The sequence below is a fragment of the Heteronotia binoei genome, chromosome 18, assembly GCF_032191835.1.
Source record: "Heteronotia binoei isolate CCM8104 ecotype False Entrance Well chromosome 18, APGP_CSIRO_Hbin_v1, whole genome shotgun sequence".
Taxonomy (NCBI): domain Eukaryota; kingdom Metazoa; phylum Chordata; class Lepidosauria; order Squamata; family Gekkonidae; genus Heteronotia; species Heteronotia binoei.
In genome coordinates this window covers 26,786,751-26,812,599 of record NC_083240.1, presented here as the reverse complement: position 1 = coordinate 26,812,599, position 25,849 = coordinate 26,786,751, and the positions used below count along the sequence as shown (strand labels likewise).

Below are 25,849 nucleotides of genomic sequence, written 5' to 3'. Positions count from 1 at the left end.
AGCCTGTTGTCTGAACATTGTGCAGCCACAGGTAAAGGGTAGATGCAGTCTCAACCCAGCAGGCATTTTGTGGAACTCTGAGAAGGGTGAGACACAGGATTGCGAGCACCTGGGCACAGTCCTCAAAGCCATTAGTTTAAGCCTCCTGCTGAAGTTGTTTGACTCACCCTTAAGAACACATGAATACTTGCCAGATGCAGGACTAGTATCTTTAAAGAATTATACATATTAGATAAAGAATATCCACCTCCAAGGCCAAAGAAACAACTGCACTGCAGTCCATTCATGCAGATGTATGTAATCAGTGATCTGGCCTCTGTATTACCTTAAATAATACCAGGAGGGCTCTTCGGCAGCATAAATAAAAACAGCTTGAACACATTGGTAGGCAAATTACAGCTTCCCCCCCACCCCGTAAGCTTTTCATCCAGCCTTTGTGACATTTTGTTAAGCAGTCTGAGTCAAGCACCACTACGAACAGCAGGGCAGAACCACATTGGATTCTTCACCAAGATGCTGGAACAGGAAACGCTGGCCTCTAACAGACTGAGACGGCTGCAGTCCTCAGACTGAAGGATCTACCACCACCTCCCCTACTTTAAAAACAGGCAGAGTTTCAGAAATTCATTTTCACGCTGTCGTAACTTTTCCCCAGAAGCACCAAATTTCATTCCAGAAGGCGTTGATTTAAAAACTGCAGTCAACGAATCCTTGGAGTCCAAGAGCTATTCCCCATCCACTGTTAGAGTAGAGCAGGCGAGAGACGCCACTCCCGCCACCTGTTCTCCAGGGCTCAGCAGTGTCTTCAGCAAGGGGCCACAAGCCTCCTTTTCCGAATGCAGGCCCAGATCCAGTCAGGAGAGACATGCTTGGCTTCCAGGTTCTCATCCACGTCCCCCATCACATGCGTGGCCGAGGCCGTGTCAAACTCCTGGACCAGGTCTCCATCGTAGGCTACAAAATAGCGCCTGATTTTACTGAAGTCCTCCACGGAAGGAGGGAGGTACAGCTTCACCCCCGTGAATATGTCCAGCAGCGTCTGCTGTGTTACGGGCAGGAGACAAAGAGCAGTGAGTAAGAAATTTTAAAATGCATCTTGCTTGGGAAAGTTCTTAAGGTCAGGAAAGCATCAACCCTATTGGGTCACAAGTTATGAACTTTTTACTGGCTCATAAAATAAAGCCACTACTTACCCAGCTTTGGAAATGGGTGTAATTCTGTGCCAGTTTATTAGGAAGCGTAGGAGATATTAAACAAAACTTTATTTAAGAATGATGGATAAGTAAAAATAGATTTTGGCGGTTGCTTTTGTCATTGGGTATTAGGAATCTAAGCACCCATGTGGCACAGAATGGTAAAGCTGCAGTACTGCAGTCCTAAGCTCTGCTCACGACCTGAGTTCAATCCCGGCAGAAGCTGGGTTCAGGTAGCCGGCTCAAAGCTGACTCAGCCTTCCATCCTTCTGAGGTCGGTAAAATGAGTACCCAGCTTGCTGGGGGGAAAGTGTAGATGACTGGGGAAGGCAATGGCAAACCACCCCGTAAAAACTTTGTGATGCGACATCACCCCAGAGTTGAAAACGACTGGTGCTTGCACACGGGACTACCTTTACCTTTTTATTAGGACCCTAGCCCCCCAATAGAATATTTTCCCCTGTCAAGGCACAGCTGGCTAAGGGCAAGCCCATAAGGTTTTCAAGGCAAGAGACATACGATGGGCTGCGTCTCTCCATCATGTCCTTGGTCTTCTCCCATCCAAATACTGATCAGGGCCAGCCCTGCTTAGCTTCTGAAATCTGTGAAATCAGGCTAGCTGGGAATGCAGCTACCTTAAAAGAAACTGGCAGTTCTCAAATAACAAGGAGAGCTGGCATTTTTAAAAAAGACAAGTTTTCAAAGTTTCTACTCTTCAGGTTTGCAGTGAGAAACCACTTGAGGCAGCTTTGGAGAGCTGAAGTATCTAAATTGGGTGTCAGACTCATTTACCTAATCTTAAATTGGGTAAACTTTTTAAAGGACACAGATAAACACGACTCAAGGTTTGGGTTTTTTTTTTTAAAAAAAAACCCCCAACCTTAAAACATTAGCAATTGTTGGTCTTAAAGGTGCTTTCTTTGTTTTTCACCCACGAGATCCAGGGAAGTGGGCAAAGGAAGCTCTGGCTTTTCCCCTCCCTCCCCAGGGGACCAGTAGGGGGAGGCACCTCAACTAATGGAGAAAATCGAGGTTTCATTCTGTAGCTCCTGTGCAATTGAGCAAGCCTTGCAAAGCAAGCTGAGATACAGAAGGAAGCAAGAGAGAGGGAGAAGGAAGCAGACAAGAGCCAGTTGCTTGGGGGCCCTTTGGGGGCCTGATTTGGCCCCCGTGGCCACGTTTGACACCCCTGATCTAAACGGTTCTTCCAGCAGGTTGAGTTGGAAGAGGAAACTTGGAATCTGTGCTGGGGGCCCTCTCCTGTCCTGCTCTCCCCACCAGAGTTTCAGCCTCCATGGACTAAAGGGGCAGGGGGGAATGAAAGAGTGGCTCCGTTTTGGGTTTAACAAGCACAGCATCTTTGTTTCTTGCATGCTGCCTTCTCACAACCTAGAGAGTAGTGAGCTTTGCAATATATTCAGACCACGGAAACTGGCTTCGCTTCGGTCTTTTAATGGTTAGCCAGCTGCGCTGCCATCTGTAAAAGTCTCTTGCTCCCAAGCGAGAACTGCTGCTCTGAGCATCTTCCTCTCCATCACTAAAAGTTACCTTGCAGCCAACTCTCCAACTTGTCACCTCTGTAAGAAAACAGCAGCTGGGCTGAGAAACTGGCAGAGCCCACTCCAGTACCCTTGGGACCAGCTTTGCTTGGAGGGAGCTTCCTGGATGATTGACAAGGGTTTGGCTTTTAAGAACACTGCCCTGCACGATCAGACCAAAGAGACCATCTGGCCCAATAGTCTGTTTCCAACAAAGGTCACCCAGATGCCTTTGGAAGCACACAGGTAGGTCATTTCATGCCTGCTCCCCCCCCTTTGTGTTTGCCCCCAGGATCTGGTGATCTGGCTGGTGTCTGGATAGCATAGTCAACAGCCCAGATCCCTGAACGCCTGCTTTTAAAGCACAGACTCGTATCCCATCTTCTGGTAAAGGACAGCATACACTTCCTTATAATCTTCAAGAGTGCTCGCCCACGCCACAAGTCGAAATAGTTACAATTTCAAAATTTATGCAATTTGCACCAGATCTCCCAGAAGCAAGTTTCTACCCTTTAGGGCAAAAAAGAGACAGGAAAATGGAAATGAAAATTGTTGCCTAAATGACAGAGTGGCAGATGGAGGAAGGTTAAAGGACTTCCATTTGCATTATGTTTTTCTATTCCAGGATTTCTAAGTTCATTAAAAACCAGATTCTAAATTGTAAATCTCAGAAATCTGACAGCCCAACTACATTAAGTTTGTGCACGGGTCAGGTTTGTCCAAACACAAAATAGAATCGGTGGCTTCTGCTCTCAGAATCAGCAATTTTATTTAAAGGACAGTTTTGGAATCATCCTGCATGAGGGATCTGTGCACCTCTTACCTTCCCTTTGTCTTCACCCAGCTCAGCCGCTTTCCTCTTCTCTCCTCGTTTTTCCTCAGCTTTCTTCAGAGGGGACTTGCCAGGCGATTTGCTAGCTGCAAAGAGAAAACCCTTTATGTCAAGTGATTTACCAGTGGTCTGAGCTGCTCCATTTCACGCACCCCTCCCTTCCAAAGCAACATAAATCTTTACTGACTAGAGACATCTTTATATTGTTTTACTCGGATAACGAGCTGGTCTACAAAACATTCTGCAAAATGCAGTGCAAAGCACTTTTCAGCTCTAGGCACCAAACAAGGTCTACTCTTCAGAAGGTAGCGTCTAGAACTCCTCCTACCCACAAGGCCCCCTTCCCAGACCTTCAGGCTTCTTGGTTTTCGCAGGTGACTTGCTGGAGGGCTGCTTGACAGCCTTTTGAGGAGTGGAAGATCTGCCCAGCCCCTCATTCTCTCCGCTGCTGCCAGCTGTGGAGTTGTCTTCCTCGGTGGCGACCACGGTGAAGTCTGACTTCTCTTTGGACAGCTGATACAACTCCTGGGATCAAAGAGCAGAGGCACCCCCATTAAAAAGGTCCACCAGTGCCCTGACCTGGGTAGCCCAGGCAAGCCTGATCTTGTCAGATCTCAGAAGCTAAGCAGGGTTGGCACTCGCCAGTATTTGGATGGGAAACTGTCCAATTGCGAGGTGGGGCCAGGCCTATTTAGCCACCTCCCTGAATATCCTCCAGGCCCCTGGCAGGGGTCAGTCATCAGAGGTTGACATACTTTCAGGGGCAGACACACACGCACACACAAAATATAAAAATACCAAAAAAGAAAAATAAAGGTCTACCAGCAAGAGCAACTGCAGAACTCACCACCACTTTTACATGATGCCAAAAAAATCAGCTGTTCCTCACTGGGCCCCTCTATGTTAAAGAGCTGACTGTGGCTGGATTGTTTCATCTGAACCAAAAGGGCTGCTACCCAAGCAAGAAGGGAGGCCTGCTCTCTCTCCTGGGTCCTGAAATTATGAAACACGCCCTCCTCTCTGGAGATCCACCAGGGCCTGAGCACGACAACATTCGTGGAACTCTAGCTAGAGAAGAATTGATGGGCAAGAGGGGGATCATGAGTTCAAAGGTGAAAGGGAGACAGCAGGAGCTTTGTTCTGTGTTCGGAATGTCACGTGCCCATTTAGTTTTAAAAGGGGACTAGGTTGGCGGCTGCCTCCTCCTTGTTGGGGTTTATTAGCCAAGAGAACTTTCACGTTTAGAGGTAAAGTGTCAGATATCTGGGGGAAGTGGAGACAAAAAGCAGGATAGGGCTGTTGCCTTCATATCCTGCTTCCAGGAGGAAACCTCTTATGAACTTAACCAGCGGGGTCCTGGCCTAAGCACATCTGTACAAACCTGGTCTCTATTCGGAAAGCGAGTGCACCCAGTCCGCCAGAGCTATGGGCAGCCTTCAGGAATTTTTTTTAAAAGATGGACTTGCCCTGAGTTGTGGGAGGTTGGTAGCCGTTGTCCAATCTTTGTCGTCGCGAATGCGTGTGCAGCGGGGGAAGCGGATGGAGATCCCGTCAGCGGTGTGAGCCTCTGCTTTGGAGAACTCGGCCCCAGTAATTTCCCACACGGCTGCTTTCTAAGGTAAAAATGTAAATATCAGTGTCACTTGCTCTGGGCTTAATCCACCTCACAGGCCAATGTTGTGAGGATAAAAGAGAGAAAGGGGAGAAACGTATACACTGTCTTCAGCTCCTTGGAGAATGGAGAGGATAAAAACCTCAGGCAATTTACCTTTGGATCGGGAACAATGAAGTCTGGATAATAATTCTTATTAATCTTCAGCCAACTTGGAATTTTACTGGGATCCTAGGAAACAGAACACACACTGGTGTTAAGAAATAATAATCATCACAACGTTGTCTCATCAGCACACCAGCAACATGGCTCAAAACCTTTATGAAAGACCTGCTTGGAGACATCCATGATCTAACAATCCCAAGCCCTTCATCAAGATTAGTTCCTGGATGTCTGGCTACCATTCAACTTGTGCAACCTCCCCAGGTAAGACTTTGTAACTAGGAAGACCATGTGCACCTGGAGACTAAAGGGATTTGCTCCAACCATTTAGCCAGCAGAGGTCTTGAATAACTCTGGCCAAGCAGAATCGTACTGCTTGTTCTTGAGGCAATAAGAAGGATGTTGTTGGGCACATCTAGTCTGTGGCCAGCCAGATGTCTCTGGGTAGGTGGGCATTCTCTTAATCCTGTGAGGCACGTTGGACTGTGTATTTACTGGCCCACGGTCACCCAGAGAACTTCCATAGCAGAGTGGGGATTCAAACCATGGTCTGCCAGATCCTAGTCCAATACTAATGCTTGTACAACCTGGCTTACCCCTCCCCACACAATCCTAGTGGGAGCGCTAGGCTTTCCCAGTGACTGCAGAGGGAAGGACACAGAGACGTAGTCAAAGAACGCTGCTGTACACTGAAGAAGGCCATCAGTTCACTTGGCTCAAAAATGCCCGCTCAGATAGGCAGTGGTTTTCCAAGGCCCCAGGCAGAGAAAGGTTCCCCTTCCTCAACACCTGCTACTGTGAAGCCTTTATTTGGAGATGCTGGGATCAAATCCGAGCGCCACCTCAGCCAGTGCACCTTCCCTGCAAGGGAACACCAGAAACGTGTGCCCCCTCTGGTGGTGCAATGCATCCACTCACCTTGCTGATCTTCACCATGTCTAGCTCCTTCTGCAGGCGGGCGAGAGTGGCGTCGTCATGCCCACCAGCACATTTTGTCACTGTGCACCACTTCTGGCTGTCAGGATCGTAACAGCCCATGAGAAAAATGGACATCATGCCACCTGGAACGGAAAAGGAAGAAATAGTATGTGCATTTCAGAGCTTCAACTGGACAAATCTCTCACACTCTGTGGATCTCTCTAAGGACAGCTAACCCTCGCTGAATTCTCACAGTTCCAGAGAGAATATTTTGGTAATGTGGTGCAGCCTTTGCATTGCTTATTCTCCAACAGCCGGAAGAGGCTGGCTGTGTTTGTCTGAAGATGATGATGATATTGGATTTATATCCCACCCTCCACTCCAAATCGTCTCAGAGCGGCTCACAATCTCCTTTACCTTCCTCCCCCACAACAGACACCCTGTGAGGTGGGTGGGGCTGAGAGGGCTCTCACAGCAGCTGCCCTCTGCCAGGGCTATGGCTGACCCAAGGCCATGCTAGCAGTGGAGGAGTGGGGAATCAAACCCGGTTCTCCCAGATAAGAGTCCGCACACTTCACCACTACACCAAACTGGCTCTCTGCAGCAAACTGGCTCTCTGTCTGACTACGCTTTGAGTCTATGTCAGAAAACTGGAACCACCAGGAAAGACTCCAATAAGACATTAAAGCATGTTTTGGATGTAGGGAGCATATTCAAATGTGTCTGCAGCCCAAAGTAATACAGTCCCAATGAGAATGTTAAACCTTACTTTCATAAAGACACATGAATCTGCCTTATACTGAATCAGACCTTTGGGTTAGTCTTTTCTACTCAGACTGGCAGTGGCTCTCAAGCGTCTCACATCCCCACCTACCTGATCCTTTGAGCTAAAGATGCCAGGGATTGAATCTGAGACCTTCTGCCTGCAAACCAAAGGCTCTTCGATGGACTCACAGCCCTCCCATTTTTTGCATTAAAATGCAGCAGTTGGATGTTGTACTGGATTTTTAAATTGTACCTCTTCTCACAAGAACTCAGAGGGGAGTACAGAGTTTCTGCCCTTCTCTCTTGAGAGCCAGTTCGGTGTAGTGGTGAAGTGTGCAGACTCTTATCTGGGAGAACCGAGTTTGATTCCCCACTCCTCCACTTACAGCTGCTGGAATGGTCTTGGGTCAGCCATAGCTATCGCAAGAGTTGTCCTTGAAAGGGCAGCTGCTGGGAGAGCCCTCTCAGCCCCACCCCCCTCACATGGTGTCTGTTGTGGGAGGAGAAGATAAAGGAGATTGTTACTCTGATTCAGAGAGAAGGGTGGGGTATAAATCTGCAGTTTTCTTCTTCTTCCAATCACACTGTGATGTAGGTTATGCCAAGAGAGACTAAACTAGTGCAGAATCACATAGCAAATTTCACAGCAGAGTTCAACCAAAGTTTTTCTGTTCCTGATTTTTTTTTTGCCACTCTGCTGGTTTTCCCTTTATTAGGGCAACTAATGAATTACACAGTAGCTAGCAAGCATTGATGTTCTACAGGCTGGACACATTAAGATGATATTGCCCTGAAACAGAACCCCAGAGAAAAAGGTCCTTCTGGGATGCATTCCCCACCCCCCTTCAGATGCTGTAATACTGACCTTTGCTGCCTTGCCCATAGAAGGCACCCAGGACCACCAAATCCGCTGTGTCAGCCATTGCTCCCTCATTCAAATAATCCTTCTTTACTTTTAGCCAGTGACGTTTCCCGGGCTCGTAGGTACTCTACCAGGACATGCAAAAATTAGGTCAAAAGGAGATTTCAGAAAGGGGAGATATCCTCTGAAATCTCATCTATCTTATTCACAGTTGCTCAGCTGTATTCAACAAGAACAATAAGAGAAAGCAGGTTTTTCTTTCTCGCAAAAATATGCTTGCGAGTGTATTGGGAATGCCTGCCAAGATCTCTGAGTACAGAGGACTAAAGAGGGCAGGTTACTTTCCTCATGATTAGCCAAGACAGAATTTTTTTTTTTAAGCATCTCTCAGCCAAATGGATTTTGAGGCAGCCTAGAGAAATAAAATCCATCAAAGCAATAAGTAAAAGTCAGCAGTCCCTGAAGAAGTGGCAGCAGAAAAATAAAAGCACCTTAATTCACAAGGAGCCAGCTAACAATCCCTGCTTCCACCCACACAAACACCTTGGAAACAATGCAAACTGAATAAATGAAGGGGTATTTTTGGCCTGGTACTTATAACACGTTAGATTCAGTGCGAGGCAAACAGTTGTGAGGGAAGAGTACTCAAGCTGAGATACCTCCCCCACCCAAAAAAAGACCCTGAAGATGGAGACAGTCTTCAAAAGCATGACCAACTTGCAAACAAGATCTTGCAAAACTACATAACAGTAAACAAAACACTGCGGAGGGAAGGGGAGGTTCTGCAGTGGGACAGAAAGAGCCATGTGGCCTGTACTGTACAGACCCAGCAGCGTGTGCCCACTTTTAATGTGGCTTCCACAGAAAGAGGAAATCCACCCACTTGCCTTCACATCCTTCAGCACTAATCCCTCCAGCCCCTCGCGGATGACTCGGTTGATCATATCAGCCAGATCTGAAGCTTTCTGAAAGAAACCAAAGTTGACTTTTTAAAGGAAAAAAGGGGCAAGATTTTGAGAGGGTCACTGCCTCTTCTGTCAGCTGCTGCACTAGCCCAGCTCCTGAAGGCTCGGACAACATTGCTAAACCGGGATAAGGCAGCAAAGCTTAGAGTCAGCTTCTCCCCTCCCTGCCCTGGGAAAAGGAGAGAAGTTCTTTTCCCACTGACTTTCAGTGGGTTTTTTGAGAATCCTCAGCTTGTCCACTGTCCTTTTAAAGGTTTCTCAAGCTTCAGTGCTGAAATCTGGGGCCCTCACCTGAATAGCCAGGCAAGGCCGATCTCATCAGGTTTCAGAAGCTAAGTGGGACCAACCCTGGCAAGTGCTTGGATGGAAGTTCTTGGAATACCAGGGCCAGGAGGCAGAGGCAGGCTGTATCAAGCCATTTCTCAAGCCATGCTCCAGTAGGGGCCAGCAGAAGTTCCCATGACTTCCAGGCATGCATGTACACACACACAAAATACAAAAAAACCAAAAAACCCACCCCATCTTGAAATCTGGGAAACTTTTTTTTAAAAAAGTGTACTACTGGCATAGTCTCAAGCTTCACTGTGCCTCCATCTCCAAGTTGCCACCTGAAATGTGACCTTACTGTGACATGCTTCATCTCTGAGAAGAGAATCCGGTTGGGGATTTCCACCATGTTGTCATGGAGAAACTTGCGGCGCTCCCGCAGGGGCCTGTTGAAGACCAGAAACTGTGAGCAGGTTATACCAGTGGGACAGGCTACTGATTGGTTCAGGAGTATTTTTATAAACACCCCTCTCCCCCGACACCCTAAAGCGTCACACACACACACCTGTCCATCAGGCTGACGTCGTTGAAGTAAATGCAGTCAAAGACGAATAGACAGACATTGGCATCCTGGAAAGCAGCTTTCTGCGTAAAGGAGAGGGGACTAGTTTCAGCTTGCACTCAGCACTGACAGTGGATTGAAGGCACAGAGCTTTCCTGGAATCAGGCTGGAATCCATTGCCTTTGGAGAGCAACAGGCTTCCTATGGAAGCACAAATGGCCCCAGGTCTTGCTTCACAACAAGACTGGTAACATTCCCTTCCTCTCCCCATATATAGCTTTCTGGTGGAGGCCTTGGTTATGTAAACCACCTTGCCTATGTAATAAACAGAGATTCTTCTCTGCTCCCTGACTCCGCAGGTCCTTCCTGGGTTCCTCAAACCCACATCTACCCTTGAGAAAAGAAACCTCAGCTCGCTTCTCCAACTTAAAAGTTAGCTTTGCCCTTCAGCTTGAAGTAATTACCTTGCTTGCTTGCTGGAAAAAGCCCCAACCCTGCAGCAATCCAGAATTCTAACTCCTCTTAATGATATGTGTTTGTTACAATATATGGGAATGCTTTTTCTTCTTATAGGGGCCACTGTACTTTTCATGTCACCACAGGTCCCACCGAGTTTTTTATGATGAGTTTTAGGTTGTTAAAGCTGTAAAGTTTAGGTTTGAGAAGTATCACAAACAATGTTGGAAAGCTGAACCCTCCCTTGCTCATGCCTGCCAACTTGTTGGAGACTGTGCGTCCCTACCAAGGCAGCTGATTAACATGGATCTTTTTCACACAGCTTAAGTATTCCGGTATGGAAGCTGGTCAGTTACTGAGCAGCAACGGGTTTCTGCTGGCATTTCAGACAGACCCGATTCAGTAACTGGCTGCTACCGGAATACTCTCACCTTTTCACACAGTCCCGCGGCTGTCCCGGTAGTGAGGCATGCCTGAGTCGTTACTAACAAAGAGCAGCTTCTTCCACTTTTCAACCCCTCCTTCCGGGTTGAAATCGCTATGGGGCGCTGTGTGAAATGTCCAGTATCTAACCCGGGAGCAGTTTTTGCGCCCTTTTTCGCCCGCCGGCGCGCGCGATCTCCGGCTTTTTTTTTTTGGAACGTCGGCTAAAATCGTTATAGCGCTATAGTGACATATCACAACAGAATCACCATAGATCACCGCCGCTGAAACTTGGTAACTTATCTCAATGGAGCCTAGCCATCTCTATGGTGGTGCTGTTGTGATACGATGCTATAGCGCTATAGCGATCTTTGCCCGACGTTCCAAAAAAAAATAAGCCGGAGATCGTGCGCCGGCAGGCAAAAACGGCTGGCGCTGGTGGAAGCGAGATAAAAGCGGAACAGTGTGATATGGCTTGCTTCAATCACGGAACCCTACCGGGAAAAAAAACATGTGTCTGAAAACTCCCATCCCTGTCTCGGATTACTGCAAAGCGGCACAATACCGACTCCCTTCCGGCTTCCACTGGTAAGTGTGAAAAGGGCCATGGTTAGAGGAGGATACTTCAAAGTTTGGAAGCAAACACAGAAAAAAAAACACCTGTGTGTAGTACCCACTTGTGAAGATGAAGATCCCAAAGCAGGACAAGAACAGACTTTATGGCATGCTTATGCAAAAGCAAGTGGAGCCCTGGTTCAATGGGCTTTTTATGAAGTACAAGCTAGTACTCGGCATTCTACTTAAAAAGAGAAAAGCTAAAACTCAGGAAAGATCTGTAAGCAGTGGTGAGATATGATCAGATCAATGGGCTCCTATTAAAACTCTGGCAGGTCGCATTTCATTAAAACTCACTCTGCCGCGCACTATAACCAACCAAATCAACTGAGGGGGTGGGAGACCTATACCTTGTGCACCCCAAGAGTGCCGAAAGGCAGTGGCTTCCCGGTTTTGGTGTCAATCAGAAGGACCTCTGCATCCAGGATCATGCTGTGTCCCCCCGGGAATGCCTTGGGAATAAAGTCCTTGAAGTGGGCCACCTGGGTAAGTAAACACAGTATTAACCTAATGAATCTATGACCGTGTGAGCTTCTGCTGGATCTAACTTGGTTGTTCACAGTAATTAAAATCTAATAAAGTCTGGTAACGTATTGTTTTAAAAATAAAAAAAGAATGTGAGCTTCTGCTGTGTTTATACAGCTCTCAGAGTACCCCATACAGTAATTCGTACAAGAAAATCTAATGCAATTGCTGAGTGGAAGGGAAAAAGAAGGTATTCTGCCTCTGGGGCACAGAGGCAAATATCTTGCCTTAAATCTACCAGGTGACTTTCTGGACAGGGCACCCTGACCTGGATAGCCCGAGGTACCCCAATCCAGTCAGATATCAGAAGATAAGCAGAGTCAGCTCTGGTTAGTATTTGGATGGGAGACCACCAAGGAAGTCCAGGGCTGTGACACAGAGGCAGGCAATGGCAAACCACCTCTGAATGTCTCTTCCCTTGAAAACCCTACTGGGTTACCCTATGTCAGCTGTGACTCGATAGCACTTTGCATGCACAGGTTTTAACACGACTGGGAGGGAGTAGCTGCCAACCCTGTTTCACATCAATACCTTATGAGGAAGGACCGGTTTCAGGCTGCGGCTGAAATAGCTGAAGTGCTCTCCCTTCTTGTGCACCTGGACACGCTCTCCGTCATACTTGATCTCTGAGTACATCCCATTGGGACACTTCTTCATAGCATACTCAATGGATTTGCAAGCTTCAGCCTTGCAGAGGAAAGGGAGAGAAAAATAAAACAGCCCCCGTTTCATGATGCAGTACTCTACAAGTTAGTTATAAGAACAGTTATGCAGAGACTGACCATCCACCCATCGAAGAGAATATCAGTTTACCCTGCTTGGCAGTGATCCTCTGGGCTCTCAAACTGAGGCCTCATCCATTCCAGCCTTCAGAAATGCTGTTCCGTATGGACAACATCCTGTCCTGCTGACATGTGAAGTCTCCCAGTGTTCTGACATTGAAAAAGACCAGTGAAGAATTGTTTCCACAGGGATTTTATTTATTTACTTCGTTTTATACTTTCTTCTCAAACGGGGACTCAAAGCAGCTTACATCATTCTCCTCTCGTGCATTTTATTCTCACAGCAACCTTGTGAGGCAGGTAAAGCTGAGAGTGTACGACTGGCTCAAGGCCACCCAGTGAGCTTTTTTTTTTTAAAGTTAAAGAAATCTTTATTTTTAAAGAGTATAAATTATAACATTAAACAAAGAGCAAAAAGGTTACAGTTCCATCCCGTCGTCAATATGCAGAACACACTGAATATACAGCAAAAAGGTTACTGTACATTCTGTCATAAGTATGCCAATATACAAAATATGGCAATATGAACATTCTATTACTATATAATGAAGTAAAGCCGGTTATGATCACTGTTATTATGTGTTCGTTGTGAGCTTCTGTGCCAGAGCAGGGATTCAAACTTGAGTCTCCCAGTCTCTAGTCTGACACACTAATGACCGTGCCATGCTGGTTCCCCAGTGTTCGGCAATGCCTTCTGGTGCCCATGCTGGTGTGAGGTGCATAGGTGGAGGAGAAAAGATATTCTGGAAACCACTTTGACTCTTCCCCAAAAACTGGTGTGAACAGAAGCTGGGGAGGGACGGTGGCTCAGTGGTAGAGCATCTGCTTGGGAAGCAGAAGGTCCCAGGTTCAATCCCTGGCATCTCCAAAAAAAAGGTCCAGGCAAATAGGTGTGAAAAACCTCAGCTTGAGACCCTGGAGAGCCGCTGCCAGTCTGAGAAGACAATACTGACTTTGATGGACCAAGGGTCTGATTCAGTATAAGGCAGCTTCATATGTTCATATATGTTCAATATGGAGTCCAGTATTTTTTTTTTTTGAAGCTAGACAAAAACAGATCTTCGCACAAAGTTAAGAAACACAAAACCCTTTGGAAAAGAGATCACTCACTGCTAAAAGACTCTGGAAAGGGCGTGACATCCAATAATTCCACCATCATGAATACAGCTCTAACTTTCAGTTCCCTCTTCCCAGCTACCAGGGTTGGGATGATGGTGGCTTTCCTCAATGTCAATTCTGGCATAATGCAAGGATACCTCATGGGCGTAGGGTTGTCAACATCCAGTTAGGGCCTGGGTATTTCTCCAAACACTGATCTCCAGATGACAAAGATCAGTTCCCCTGGAGGAAATGGGAGCTTCAGAGGGACTCTATGGAACTACATCCTGCTGAACTCCCTCTTCTCCCCGAACACTGCCCTGTGCAGGCTCCACCCCTAAATCCCCAAAGATTTCCCAACCAGGTGCTGGCAACCCTAGGCTAGAGCGAGAAGAGACACCAATCAGGCTTCCACTGAACCTGAAACAAGACCTCACTGGGACACTCCTCCATAATGGCCTCTCAATCATCCTTCAGACTTTGTAGCCGTGGGGGGCAGTGGTTGAAAGGCAAAGTGCTGGAACTGGGCTGCAAACTACTATCAGTTCCAATGATGTGTGTTCTGTTCAGTCATTCAGTCAGCTAAAATCTGCCCAAAGAAGACACCATCAGGAGGTACAGCAGTGTCTTACCAGCATGGGCTGAACAGGGGTCATCAGCATGGCCTGCACACTGAGGGTTTTCTTCAAGCCTGGCACCTTCTGGGACTCCTGCTGGTTCCTCAGCACCCTCTCCACCACATCTTGGAGGTTGCGTGATGCTTTGAATGCCTCGTAAGCATTTGGGTCCAATGCATCTAGACTTCATACAAAGAGGAAACAAATGAGAATTATTTGTCCCACCTATTTGTTTAGGGCAAAGAGCAGCACAACCTTCCTGGTGGTGGCCTCTGATTAGAGTTCTCGTCTGATTAGAGTTCTGATTAGAGTTCTCGTCTAAGGAAGGCAACAATAGCAAAAAGCTATTTCAGACTGCAATTCAAAAAAAAAGATGCAAGAGAGTTCTTTTCAAGAAGGTTTTAAAACATATTTACATCCTCTCAATATTGAACAGTACTTTTACCTGTGACTACTCTGGAATCCCTCCCCCCCCCCCAATCTTTGTAATCAGTTTTGTGATCTGATAAGGGACAGGTTTTCTTGCCTAAGAATCAAGCCTGCATGTGCCTCCATCACCCACATTCTATCCCCCCGCTCCCCCAGCATTCATTTTAGGTAAGGCTGCACTCACACATGCTTGGCGCCAGCATTCATTTTCAAGTCATGTTTGATTAACCTGATGATGCACTTCAGGTCATTGGCCGTACACCTGGAAGACAAGGAGCACTGCTCAGTCAGTGGATCTTTGATTGGCCCCCTTCCCGGGCAGAATGGAAAGAAATCCAGCAACGAATAAAGATGGTCACAGTCCACAAGAGGTAGGCAGGTCTATCGAAGGGTTTATGGCATATATGCTGATGCATCTAGGTAAAAGTTTGGAGTAGCTCCTTTCAAATTCATCTATAATGCTCTAGTCCTCTGGTTAATCTTTAGCAGCTAAAGAAAATGCATTTATAATCTGGTGACCTTCTAGCTTCCTGCTTCTCCTTGTAAGCAAAAAATGTAAGAAGTCCTTTTTGATATAGAAATACCCTTCTGTCAACCAACCATTAGTAATTCCTCTTCAAGATCTTCCAGGAAATTCAGTTGTTTTCAAAAAGGCCATGATAGCAAGGACATTATTACAGTGCCAAGAAATGCAGATAGTTGAAAGAAGGATTTCATACTGGGTTTGGTACTATTTATTTTATACATCAAATATCTGGAAATAGGGGTGACCAAGCTTTAAAAGAGAATTAGATGGAGGATAAGTCTATCAGTGGTTATTAACCATGGTGAGGGAAACCTCCACATTAAGAGGCATTAAGCCTCTGAATCACAGAGCCAAGAGGCAACATCAAGGGAAGGCCTCAGCCTCCATGCCCTGTTGCTGGCCATCCAGAGGAACTGGTTGGTCACTGTGTAAGAAAGGCGCTGGACTAGATGGACCACTGATCTGATCCAGCATGGCTTGTCTTATGTAAGCATTTAAAGCCACAAGTGTTCCAGCAACACTTAGCAACATTTCATCAGACCATTAGCTTAGTATTGTCTATTTTGACCAGCAGTAGCTCTCTAAGAGGAATTTAACAGAGGGATGGTGCAAGAAGCGATTCCCCTGGGGTCTTGTCAGTGAACGGGGCTGTTGAGCTTGCAGAAACCTGGGATCACAACTGGATGATGGTAACAATATAATTTGGATGGCAAAAGGTAAATGGGTTCAGTGTGTTCTGTCTCCAAAGACTGACACCACCAAAGAGATGCTTCAGGCCTGCTGTAAATGCAAGACACATGGAAACCAGCAAGCAATACACTTATGCCATTTCATGACCATTCGCATTGACCTCAATATAACCTTTTGTTCAGAAACTGGCCCTCTCTGGGAAGGAAGAGGAGTGGAGCTACTGCAAGTACCTATAGAACTTTAAGAGGTCTTCTGCTCAATTTACTTATATAAACTATTCATATATTGATCTTAGAAACTAAGGGAACTTTCAAGGCATTTTCCACGCTAGCTTGAGTACAGCAAGAATGCAGCAACATGCAAATAAGGTTTATTAAAATAATTATACCCTAAGGTGGCATTCAAACGGTAAACGAGCAGGAAAAACAATCTGAATAGCAGAAGCACAACAGAGACATTCTTAGAAACAAGCAGCTGCTATCAGAATGATTGCAAGGCAGTGCTAAAATACTAAAGCCATTAGGCAGAGAGAGCTTATCATACCAACCCCAAGTGGGAAAGAGTCCTAGGTAAATGAAAGCAGCTCAGCCTGGCACTGAAGGTTCAGCTATCAGCACCAGGTGGAGGGAAGGAACCCTGCAAATTATGTGCCATAATAGAGAAAGCTCTATCGTACAGAAGGTGACTTGTCTGTACTCACAGCAAGTGCCCCTCTCCCCCATTGGTACTGATCTTAACAAATGGGCAGCCAAGATCCTCTTAAATTGGAACATGCAAGAGAGTCTCTCCCTACTTGCTCGCAATCTCCTGCAGCAAGTTCTGCTGTTCATCCTCCTTGGTAAGCTTGGAGAGCTGGGTTAGAAACTCATCCACCTCTTGGATCGTCAGAAGGCTTTTGGAAGCAGGAGGGCAGGACTTGCTCAGCTCAAAAAAGATCCGCACCGTTTCAGAAACATCACCCTGTTTGGGGAGAGGGGAAAAAAATCAAGAATGGAAAAAAGACACCAGAAAAAAGCTTTCTGGGTGGGTTTTTTTGTATCATAATGGAAAGACAAGTTTAAAAAATTGTCTTCTGCTATACAGGCCCACTGGGACAAAAGCACAGACAAACCAACAATGCAGGAAGCTGGTGCTAATGGCACTTTTTATTCAGGGCAAGGTGAAGGGGACATCCTGCATTTACATAGTGGGATAGAAGGTAGAACTAGAAGATAGTTATGAAGCAATGTAGATATGAAGCAATGTAGATGAAGCTTAACAGTATAGAAAGAAACAAGCAAGACTTAAGTGTCTGCCTCAGGGAGCGTACTATTTATACTTTGACAGCAGGGAGAGGCAATAGCCAGATGGTGGAAGCAACGATTAACATGGGATGGACAAGGCCATATAAAAGAAACATCTTAGGTCCCAGTATTATGCACACTTAATACTCGGCATTCATATAACTCTCTCTAGTATTCAAAACACTTTGTGTGTGCTATCTTGTAATCCTTGCACCACACCCATAAAACAAGTTATCATTATAGATCCCCCATATTTTAGAGAAGAGAAAGAGAGCACAAAAGGTGATTCCCAGCATCTGCCTCTGTCCAAAAATGGTGAACTAGATAGACCAATGGGACTAGTTGAGTAAAAAGAAAACCTTCATGTGTGTATTTTGTTTTATGTGACCAAATATGAACCAGCAAGTCAAAGCAAGTCACTACACTCTGAGCGCAATCCAGAGGGGGAAGGGGCAGAAAGCCTTTTGGGAGAAGATGAGCCGGTACATGGGTGCAGGAAGGGTTTGCACTGACGTACGACCAGTGCTGCCCCAGCGGAGGGGAGTTCCGTGGGCGGGGGGACGCCTGAGCGCCGCTCCAAGGGCAGTGGTGCCTGAGGGCTGTGCTCGAGCATGGACGGAAGTGAGGTGGAGCGTGGCGTTCAGGCAGAGGAGGGGGTGGAGTTGGGGCGCAGCCAGGCTTAGGCGGCTTCCTGAGCAGTGTGGCCCATGACACACACCCTCCCCCGCCCGAGAGACGCAACTTTATGCCTGCAGAAACGGCAGCGTGCCCCATAGGCACTCGAAACCAAAAACAAAGGTTGCCTCTGCCGCTGCGGAAGCTCACAAACCCCTTAGGAAGCGGCATGATTGCCTCGCCAATCCCCTCGCACCTTGGGCTGACAAGCCCCTTCCCCAGCACCCAATCGTGGTCTCCCTCCTCCTAGAAATACTTTCGCTCTGGCCTTGCACAACTCAGTTGTTAGGGAGAGGAGTGTGTGGCGGAAAGCTCTGCCGGCGAGCTCCCGGACATACAGACTTAGAGTGAAGGAAAGGCAGGCATGTTGGTGACGGGTTTTGCACCTCGCGGTTGCTTTGACAGTATCTTTGACTTCCGAGGGGGGGGAAAGAGGTCTCTTCCCTGGGGCTAACTGCTCTTGTTTCCAGGTCTCCACAGGTTCCGGGCTTCTGGAGACTCTGCATGCGAAGCCTGTCGCCCATGGCTGGGTAAGTTCCACTGTCCCCCACCCCCGGCCTCCCCCTCCCCTCGCTCTCGACCGCTCGGTGTGCAAGTGTCTCTGGCACTTCCAGGCAGTGGGCTCTGGCAGGGGGCATTCGCTGTCCCCGCTCCCCGGTGCTGCAGCCTGCTCCCTTCCCTTGGTCTGCCCTCTGCTGCGTTCCCAACCCCTGGCAAGGCACGGGGTGTGTGTGTGTGGCAGCTGCCCCGTTGCGGGGAGGTGGGTCAGAGACTGTCCCTTTAAAAGAGCGCCCAGCTGAAACAGCCCGCTCTTCCAGCCGCCACTCCTGCAGGTGCTTTTGATCTCTATCTTCATTTTGCAGGTGGGACTCCAACACAGAGGCTTCCGTGTGTGCCGCTCCACCGCCCCCCCACTCCCTCAGGTGTTTCTGCCCGCCGCTCGGAATGCAGCCCCGCCCATGGCGAGACTGCCCAGTGTGCGCCAGGGAGACTACTGCACTCTGTTCTGGAAAAATAAAGTCTGAGTTGTGCCCTCTGTTGTCTCTCCCACTTGGCGTCTGCTGCACATTCCCCAGGCAACCCACCCCCCTCCGTCAGTGGCCTCTCCCAGGCATTCCCTCGGAGGGTGGGCAGACTTGGGTTTTTTGGGGGGGAACGGTCTATGAACCGCCACGCTCCCCCCGCGTGGCTGGACAGGGGAGGGGAGTGCCGCCCCTCAGCCTGCCCGGGCTGACAGCCTACCTGACCCCGCAGGGCTGTTGTGCGCAGGGCACTAAGGGGGGGCTGATGAAGTGGACTCAGAGTTCTGCAGCTGATGCACTTGCACTCTGAGGTCTGCGGCCCCCAGGGGAGGTGTTCAGTGCACATGACAGAGGGCGTCAGGGCAGCACAGTTGGACTTTGGGTGGGGGGTGTCTGCTGCTGGGCTGCTCACTCCCAGACACACATTCCAGTCGCTATGACAGCGAACTCTTGCATTTGGTACTTCCTGCTTGTCTGCCTGCCATTGGCAGAGTCTCTGACAGTGGGAGGGAGTGAGGGGACTGACGGCTTCTCCGTGCTGCTGTGCAGGCCTGTCTCGCCCCCATCCCCACCTCACCACCAAGCCAGGCTTCTCGTGCGCGCATGCCCAGCCTCACTCCTGTTCCCTCCCTGGGTTGGTGGGCCGTCTTTCCTTTGCCTGTGATGGCCTGCCCATCAATCGCTCTGTTCTCTGTTCGGGGGCGTGTTGGGGATGGCTATCAGCCTCTCTGGGGCTGCCTCTCCCCATCCCTGACTGTCATGAGCCGTGGCACATGCGCCAGGACAGGCCAATGGGGTGGGGGTGGGTGGGCTGGCCCTCCGCTCCGGTTGCCTCCGCCTCCCTTCCGTGCCTCTGCTAGCAGCATTGCCATGGTGACTGTCTTCCTCACAGCAAGCTACGCCCCTCCCCACACTCCAGCATGCCGAAGTCCTCAGTAAGTTTACTACTTATCTCTGGATTGGGCTGCCCGAAGAAGAAGACCGTAGTTTTATACCCTGCCCTTCTCTCTGAATCAGAGTCTCAGAGCGGCTTACCATCTCCTTTTATCTTCTTCCCTCACAACAGACACCCCGTGAGGTGGGTGGGACTGAGAGAACCTTTCACAGAAACTGCAAGTGAAAAAGTGGGGAATCAAACCTGGTTCTCCCAGATAAGAGTCCACACGCTTAACCACTATGCCAAATAAGTCATCTGAGTAAGTTATCAAGGAAGAGCTTTGTAAAGAGTGTATCAGAACAAGAATAAAACAAAAGCTTGCAGAGGGTGTGAGTGTATTAAATGGACCATACTTTTAAAGCAAATGGGGTAGATGGCCACAGAAAGGAACTATGTCACAGAGTACAAGTCCCTTGAAAGTTACTAGCCAATGATCTAATTTGTTAACCTGTTCAAGGTCACGGGTCATGACTTCTTGGTTGCAGTTGAAGATCCTACTGAAGAGTTTCACAATCTGTTTGTCATTCAAGTTGTATACACTCTTAATGACCCCAGGCAACAGCAGCTTCACAGTCAGGTAGAGATCCCCATGGAAGCCATCTGGAAGAGAGACAGATGTTTGACACCATGTGAGCAGCTGAAGGCCAGTCTTGCCTCTGTAGGCTGACTCTGTATTTGCATAAGGATGCTAGTTTCAAATCAACATGGGACACCCTCCCTTGAAGACACCATTAGCCAAGGGGTCTACTCTTGGAACAAAAATGTGGGAATGACTTTTTAACATCTCCTCCTACATCAAATTGCTGTCTAGATCTTGGGGGCTCAGCGTTACCAGAAATATGCATCAGAATAGATTTCAGAATCCAAGATTCTTCCAGAGTTGTTTTCTCTAAATGACTTCACAAAAAAGTAAAACTAAAATAACCCTTAAGCTATTGGAATGTATGCTAATAAAATACTAGCTTTGAAGGGGCTTCTGCTGTATTTATTTGTATTTATTGTGTTTTTATACAACAGTAAAAAAACCCTTTCAAAACCAGTTCCCCAAACTATAAATACAGTTTTTCAGAACACACAGGTCTAGTTTTGTAGGTACTTTTCTCTGTTTTTATGTTTCACAAGGGTGTTGTTATCTTATTCTATTTATGTGGAAAGGCAAGGCAAAATATTTTCCTTTTGTGGGAGCAGTTGTAATCTTTAAAATAAATGTGTACTTCTCAAAATGAGTATACATTTATCTCAAACTAAACTCAACATCAGCTTTCTGAAATTCTGTCCTTTTTTTTGCCAGAAAAAAACAGGCAAAGAACCAAAGTCACAGTGAAACTGAAAAAAATCTTATCATAGTTACTGTAAATACAGAAGTTCTTGAATGAGAAAGTCAAGGAGATGGAAACAGGAAGGATAAATATAGTCTAGCCTAAGTAAGTTTCTAACTCTTGCGACTTTATTTGCCTGACAAAGTCTCAGCAGCAGAGTTCAGGTGGCAGCGCAGCTTTGAGGGCAGACTTGAGTATTCTCATGCAGCAAGTGCAGAAGAGAAGCTTTGTTGTTAAAATACAACAATGGATCAAGTCCATTTCACAGTTCTCTATTGGTACTTATTTTAGGGTATAATGACTCATGGCTTTCGCTTACAGAACTTCATTGCTCGTATCACAATTACACGAAAAGAAATCTGCACCAATGCAATTAATTACATTAAGCATTTATAAAGTGCTTCAAAGTACTAAACATACGTTACAGTAGAAGGAAAAGGCATTCATCCAGGCACATAAGTTAAAATTTGCAGTATAGTCATATAAAATTAAGACTTTTTAAAAAATGTCACAGTCGCACCTCCACCAGTTCCCTTTTGCAGAAAGTCCTGGATGATCTGGGTTTTCACATTGTAGCTTGGCTTCTCAGCAACCATAGCACAAAGCTTCCTGAATTCTCGCAACAAACAGTCCTTGTGCTTCGGGTCACACTTTTCTGCAGACAAGCTGAATTTGTGGGAAGAGCTGGATGCAGCTTCCTCAGAATTGCCAGGCTTAGCTGTGCAGAGACCAGAGAATGAGTTGAAGATATCACACACTGGTATACTGCATCACTACCTCCCTTCAAGCTTTATGCTTCTCTATAACAAATATAAGGCAGAAGCTTCTATTAGCTAAGGTATACTTTTTCTGAATTAAAAACTGACTATCTCACATACAAGCATATAAGGCATAAGGATTATCCACCCTCCAAAGAAATCAGCCCTCTGCATGTGTCTCTCTCAACTGGAAGGAGATTAGTCCAGAACAGTAACTCATGCAGAGATGCAACAGGAAGACCCCTTTAAGTAGGCAATCTGAGCTCTCGAGAGCTTGAGTAAATGCACAGGATGTATTTCTCACACCACACTAGTATTTCCTGCCATACTGTTGGAAATTTTTACTTAAGGACATAAGGGATTGGCTGGTAATTGTTTTTTCAGGACCTTTTCAAGATTGTCTATGAAGTGATAATGCCAGGAACCAAATCTGGAGACTTTGTGTGCAAAGCATATGCTCTGCTATTAGCCACAGCACCTCCTTGTGGGCTACACAAGCTCCTCATTAACAAGGGCAAATATACAGATCCAGGAGTTGAAGAAATATATGATTTTTTAAAAAAAGTCTTCCATTTTGTTAAAAAGAGCCCACTGAGGAAAAAAAAGGAGGGAAACCAGCTGCCAAAGTTACAGAAAGGCTTGAGAAAATCGTTCACCATCTATTTTGTTTGCCCTATTAAAAACACTACATTACCCACAGGTTGCTGAAGCTGTTGCAGTCATGTACATATTAATACAGATTCTGCCACTATTTGAGCCAAGCCTCACTGCATGAAGAGCAGATGAAGAATGCCCTGTCATACTCACCTATAAAGCCTGAGAATTTCTTTGGTGAGGGATCAGAGGAAACTGCTGGCACCTTCTTGGGGGAAGTGATTTGTCCACTGGGAGAAAGCTTTGCCTGGACAGTTGCCTTTTTCTTCGGTGTATTCACAGGTTTGGAAGTAAGCTCTGCAAAGAGACAGAAAGCCAGGCATTAAATGACTCAAAGGCATCCACAGGCCTCCTGTGCAAGTTCAAAATCTGGTTTATAGTTTGGTGTTCAGAGTTTTTGGGGGGTTAACCAGAGTTGACATTTCCCCTACATGGACCTAGCCTTCTGGGCTGTAGAAAATAAAACAATCTGAAAACATATCAAGTTTTATCCCTCTCCTTTTTAAACCCCCCCCCCACTACCTCACGCCAAGTATTGGCAAATCTCAGTGAATGAGAAAAAAAATTAAGAATTTGCAGATACATGCAAAGATACCCAATTTGCATACTATCTGCAACCACACAAGCTGCTGGTAGCTGACTGCAGGAAATGAATATTCCCATCCAAACTGGAATAGGATAACAGCTAAGAGCTCATCCCATTTCCCATTAAATAAATAAATCTGAAATACAAGAACAATAACTCAGCATTGTCTTAATACAAAGAGCCAGTATGGCCTCCTGGAGAAGGCTTAAGATCCTGCTTCAAAGCCCCTGCTCAGTTATCAAGCCCACTGAGTGACTGTGGGCTGACTGCTATTTTCCCAAGCAAACTTGCCCCTTATGGTTGATATAAGGAGAAATTTGAGAGTAAGACCCTTCAGCTCCCGGCACAAAGTGCAATGTTCAAATTACATTTTTTGTCTAATTTATAGGGCTGATGTAAGCTCCCAAAAGACTAAATATCTAAGCTGTAATCATCACAAGACTGTGCTATTTAGACTTGAATTCCTGTTTTGGCTTATATCCTCCTCTGTGTTACTCAAACCTGTGAATTTCTATTTCTGCTACTACTTCTCAATTCCATGTTCATTATATGAACACAATTCTTATATCAATTTGGATAGCAAATGCATATAAATGGTGCAAAATGCACACATTGGAAACCATCAGCAACAACTCATCTGGACACCATATGAGAAGTACAAAAACTCACCTGAGATGTGCTGGTTTATCAGCTCTTTCTCTCCATCTTGCAGTTCCTCCCAGCCTTCCAAGTCTGTAAGGTCTTCGATCTTCTTGGTTGTGGCTCGAGCCCTCTCCAGCTTCTCAAAGATACACTTGACATGGTACCACTCCTTCATGTCCCCACCAGACTCTGTGAATGGGTTTGGCACCACCTTCCCGATGCGCACCATCCCCTTCAGGATCTTCTCTTTACACTTTTTGCAGCCCGCTGTGCCTCGCTTGGCATAGTCCACACAGTACCTCTGCTCTGCCATCTCGGAGTCTGCACACAGGGCCTTGACAGTGCAAATGTACAAAGGTGCCAGAAAAGCAAAATCTTGGGCAATTGGCAGGTATTTTCGGCTAGTCAAAAGTAAAGAGTGATTTCTGATATACAAGCAATTGTAAAATGTCTTTTGGATGTCAAAGCAGGTTTGGGAGGCCTGTATGGGCAGTGAGACCCACCTCTCACTTCTCTTTAAGGTCCTGGCCGTGTGCAAGAACAAGACTTTTAAAAAGAAAGGCATCCAGGTTTCTTAGCTCAATGCTGTGGAAAAGAGAGAAGGAAGGGGGGGGGGGAATGCATTATTATTATTAGAGATCTTTTTCACTAACAGCTTTTTAATTTTTATTAAATATGTCTACTTATTACCAGACTTCAGGACAAATTATTCTAAAATGTCCACTCCTTGTTGTAAGAGCCACTTCTAACACGCAAGAATATGAATTGTGGAAAATATCCTGTACCCTGCAAAGGAAAGCTAGTTCTCTGATGTGATGCTACATTTGTTCGCGCCCCCCCCCCCCTTTAAAAAAAGTCACTTCGTTCTTTACTCTTTTGGGTGGTACTTGGAGAAGCATCACCATTACTTTGATTTGTTAAATAATTACATTTTAGTAGTTTTACTGTGTTCTATTGGCGGGAGAAGGGGGTGTTATGCTTTAATTCAAAACCCCTTTTAGGATCTTTGCGCTTCGAGAAAGGAGAGCCTGACACGTCATTCCCACTGCTACTACTTAATAAGCAGTTCCCAACCCTGCTCTCCCAGCACATTCGGAAACAAATCCTACCACCCTCAACCCCATCGACTTTCCCAGCCGTCAGGCTTGCAGCAGCCGGCTGCTTCGTCTCTCTCTCTCTCTCTCCCGCCACCCCCATCCAAAGCAGACAAAGCCACGACCGTTTGAGGATGACCAGCTTAAGAGGCAATCTTGCCCAGCCACCCACAGCTTTTCCGCGGGCACCCCTCACCGTAGCCTCAGGCCCCAGCCAGGTCCGGGGGAGGGAGTCACGGAAGAGGCCCGCGTTTCCCTTCTTCCCCCCTCAACGGAAAAAGTAAGTTCCCCGCGCCCCTCACCGTGGCCTCAGACGCCCCTAGGCGAAAAGAGCTGGCGGCGAAACTTCCCAGCCTTTCTTGGCCTTCCCTCAGGAGGAGGAGCCAAAGCCAGGCGCGCTTTGCCTGCAGGCGCCCCTCACCGTCCCCTCAGGCCTCGCGCGGCCCCCTCCCCGTCATGACTCGGGCCGCCACTACCCCTTTAAATCCGGGCATCGCTAGGGCCTCCTGGCGACGGCGCGTGCGCAATAGTCCCAGCGTCCGGACGGCCGCGACGCCGCAGCGCTCTGCTCTTCCCCTCGCGTAGCCACGCCCGCTTCCTTTCCTCTGAGTGGGCATTGTCGCTCAATGGAAGGGGATATTGTACTATTCCTTTCAGGGGTGTGACGCCTATATTATCATCAGATCCCCCCCCCCCTTTTTAAGGACAGGCTCTTTTTTTTTGGTGTCCGACTCTTGATTTTTTTCTTTTTCTTTTTTTAAAAAAAGGAGAAAAATGATAGTTACAAACAAGGAAGGTTAGGAATGCATGCTCCTAGTTAGCAGCAATTACCGCAGCTTAAATAGTGAAAAAGGTAAAGGTAGTCCCCTGTGCAAGCACCAGTCGTTTCTGACTCTGGGGTGAGGTTGCTTTCACAACGTTTTCACGGCAGAATTTTTACGGGGTGGTTTGTCATTGCCTTCCCCAGCCTTCTAACTTTCCCCCCAGCTAGTAGAGCTATTTAAAATAAGATTTGATAGATCCAGGTGGACAGCCAGAAGCA

At 46.9% G+C, this 25,849-nt stretch overlaps 1 protein-coding gene across 2 annotated transcripts; it reads right to left on the bottom strand.

Moving 5' to 3' along the window:
* Positions 1 to 282: 282 nt before the first annotated feature.
* On the bottom strand, positions 283 to 24,318 carry LIG3 (DNA ligase 3). 2 transcript variants are annotated; one of them, XM_060259062.1, is made up of 19 exons: positions 23,741 to 24,318; positions 22,639 to 22,782; positions 21,594 to 21,791; positions 20,203 to 20,354; positions 16,631 to 16,797; positions 14,806 to 14,883; positions 14,208 to 14,376; positions 12,227 to 12,382; positions 11,521 to 11,652; positions 9,680 to 9,759; positions 9,473 to 9,560; positions 8,770 to 8,847; positions 7,886 to 8,009; positions 6,256 to 6,398; positions 5,332 to 5,406; positions 5,030 to 5,176; positions 3,914 to 4,088; positions 3,555 to 3,649; positions 283 to 1,042 (listed from the first exon to the last, which is right to left on the bottom strand). In XM_060259062.1, the coding sequence occupies exons 1-19, from the start codon at positions 24,276 to 24,278 to the stop codon at positions 806 to 808; spliced, it is 2,976 nt and encodes a 991-aa protein (XP_060115045.1). In that variant the 5' UTR covers positions 24,279 to 24,318; the 3' UTR covers positions 283 to 805. The 2 variants fall into 2 exon arrangements, with proteins under 2 accessions (XP_060115045.1, XP_060115046.1); XM_060259063.1 differs by having other exon boundaries at positions 283 to 1,039.
* Positions 24,319 to 25,849: the final 1,531 nt, after the last annotated feature.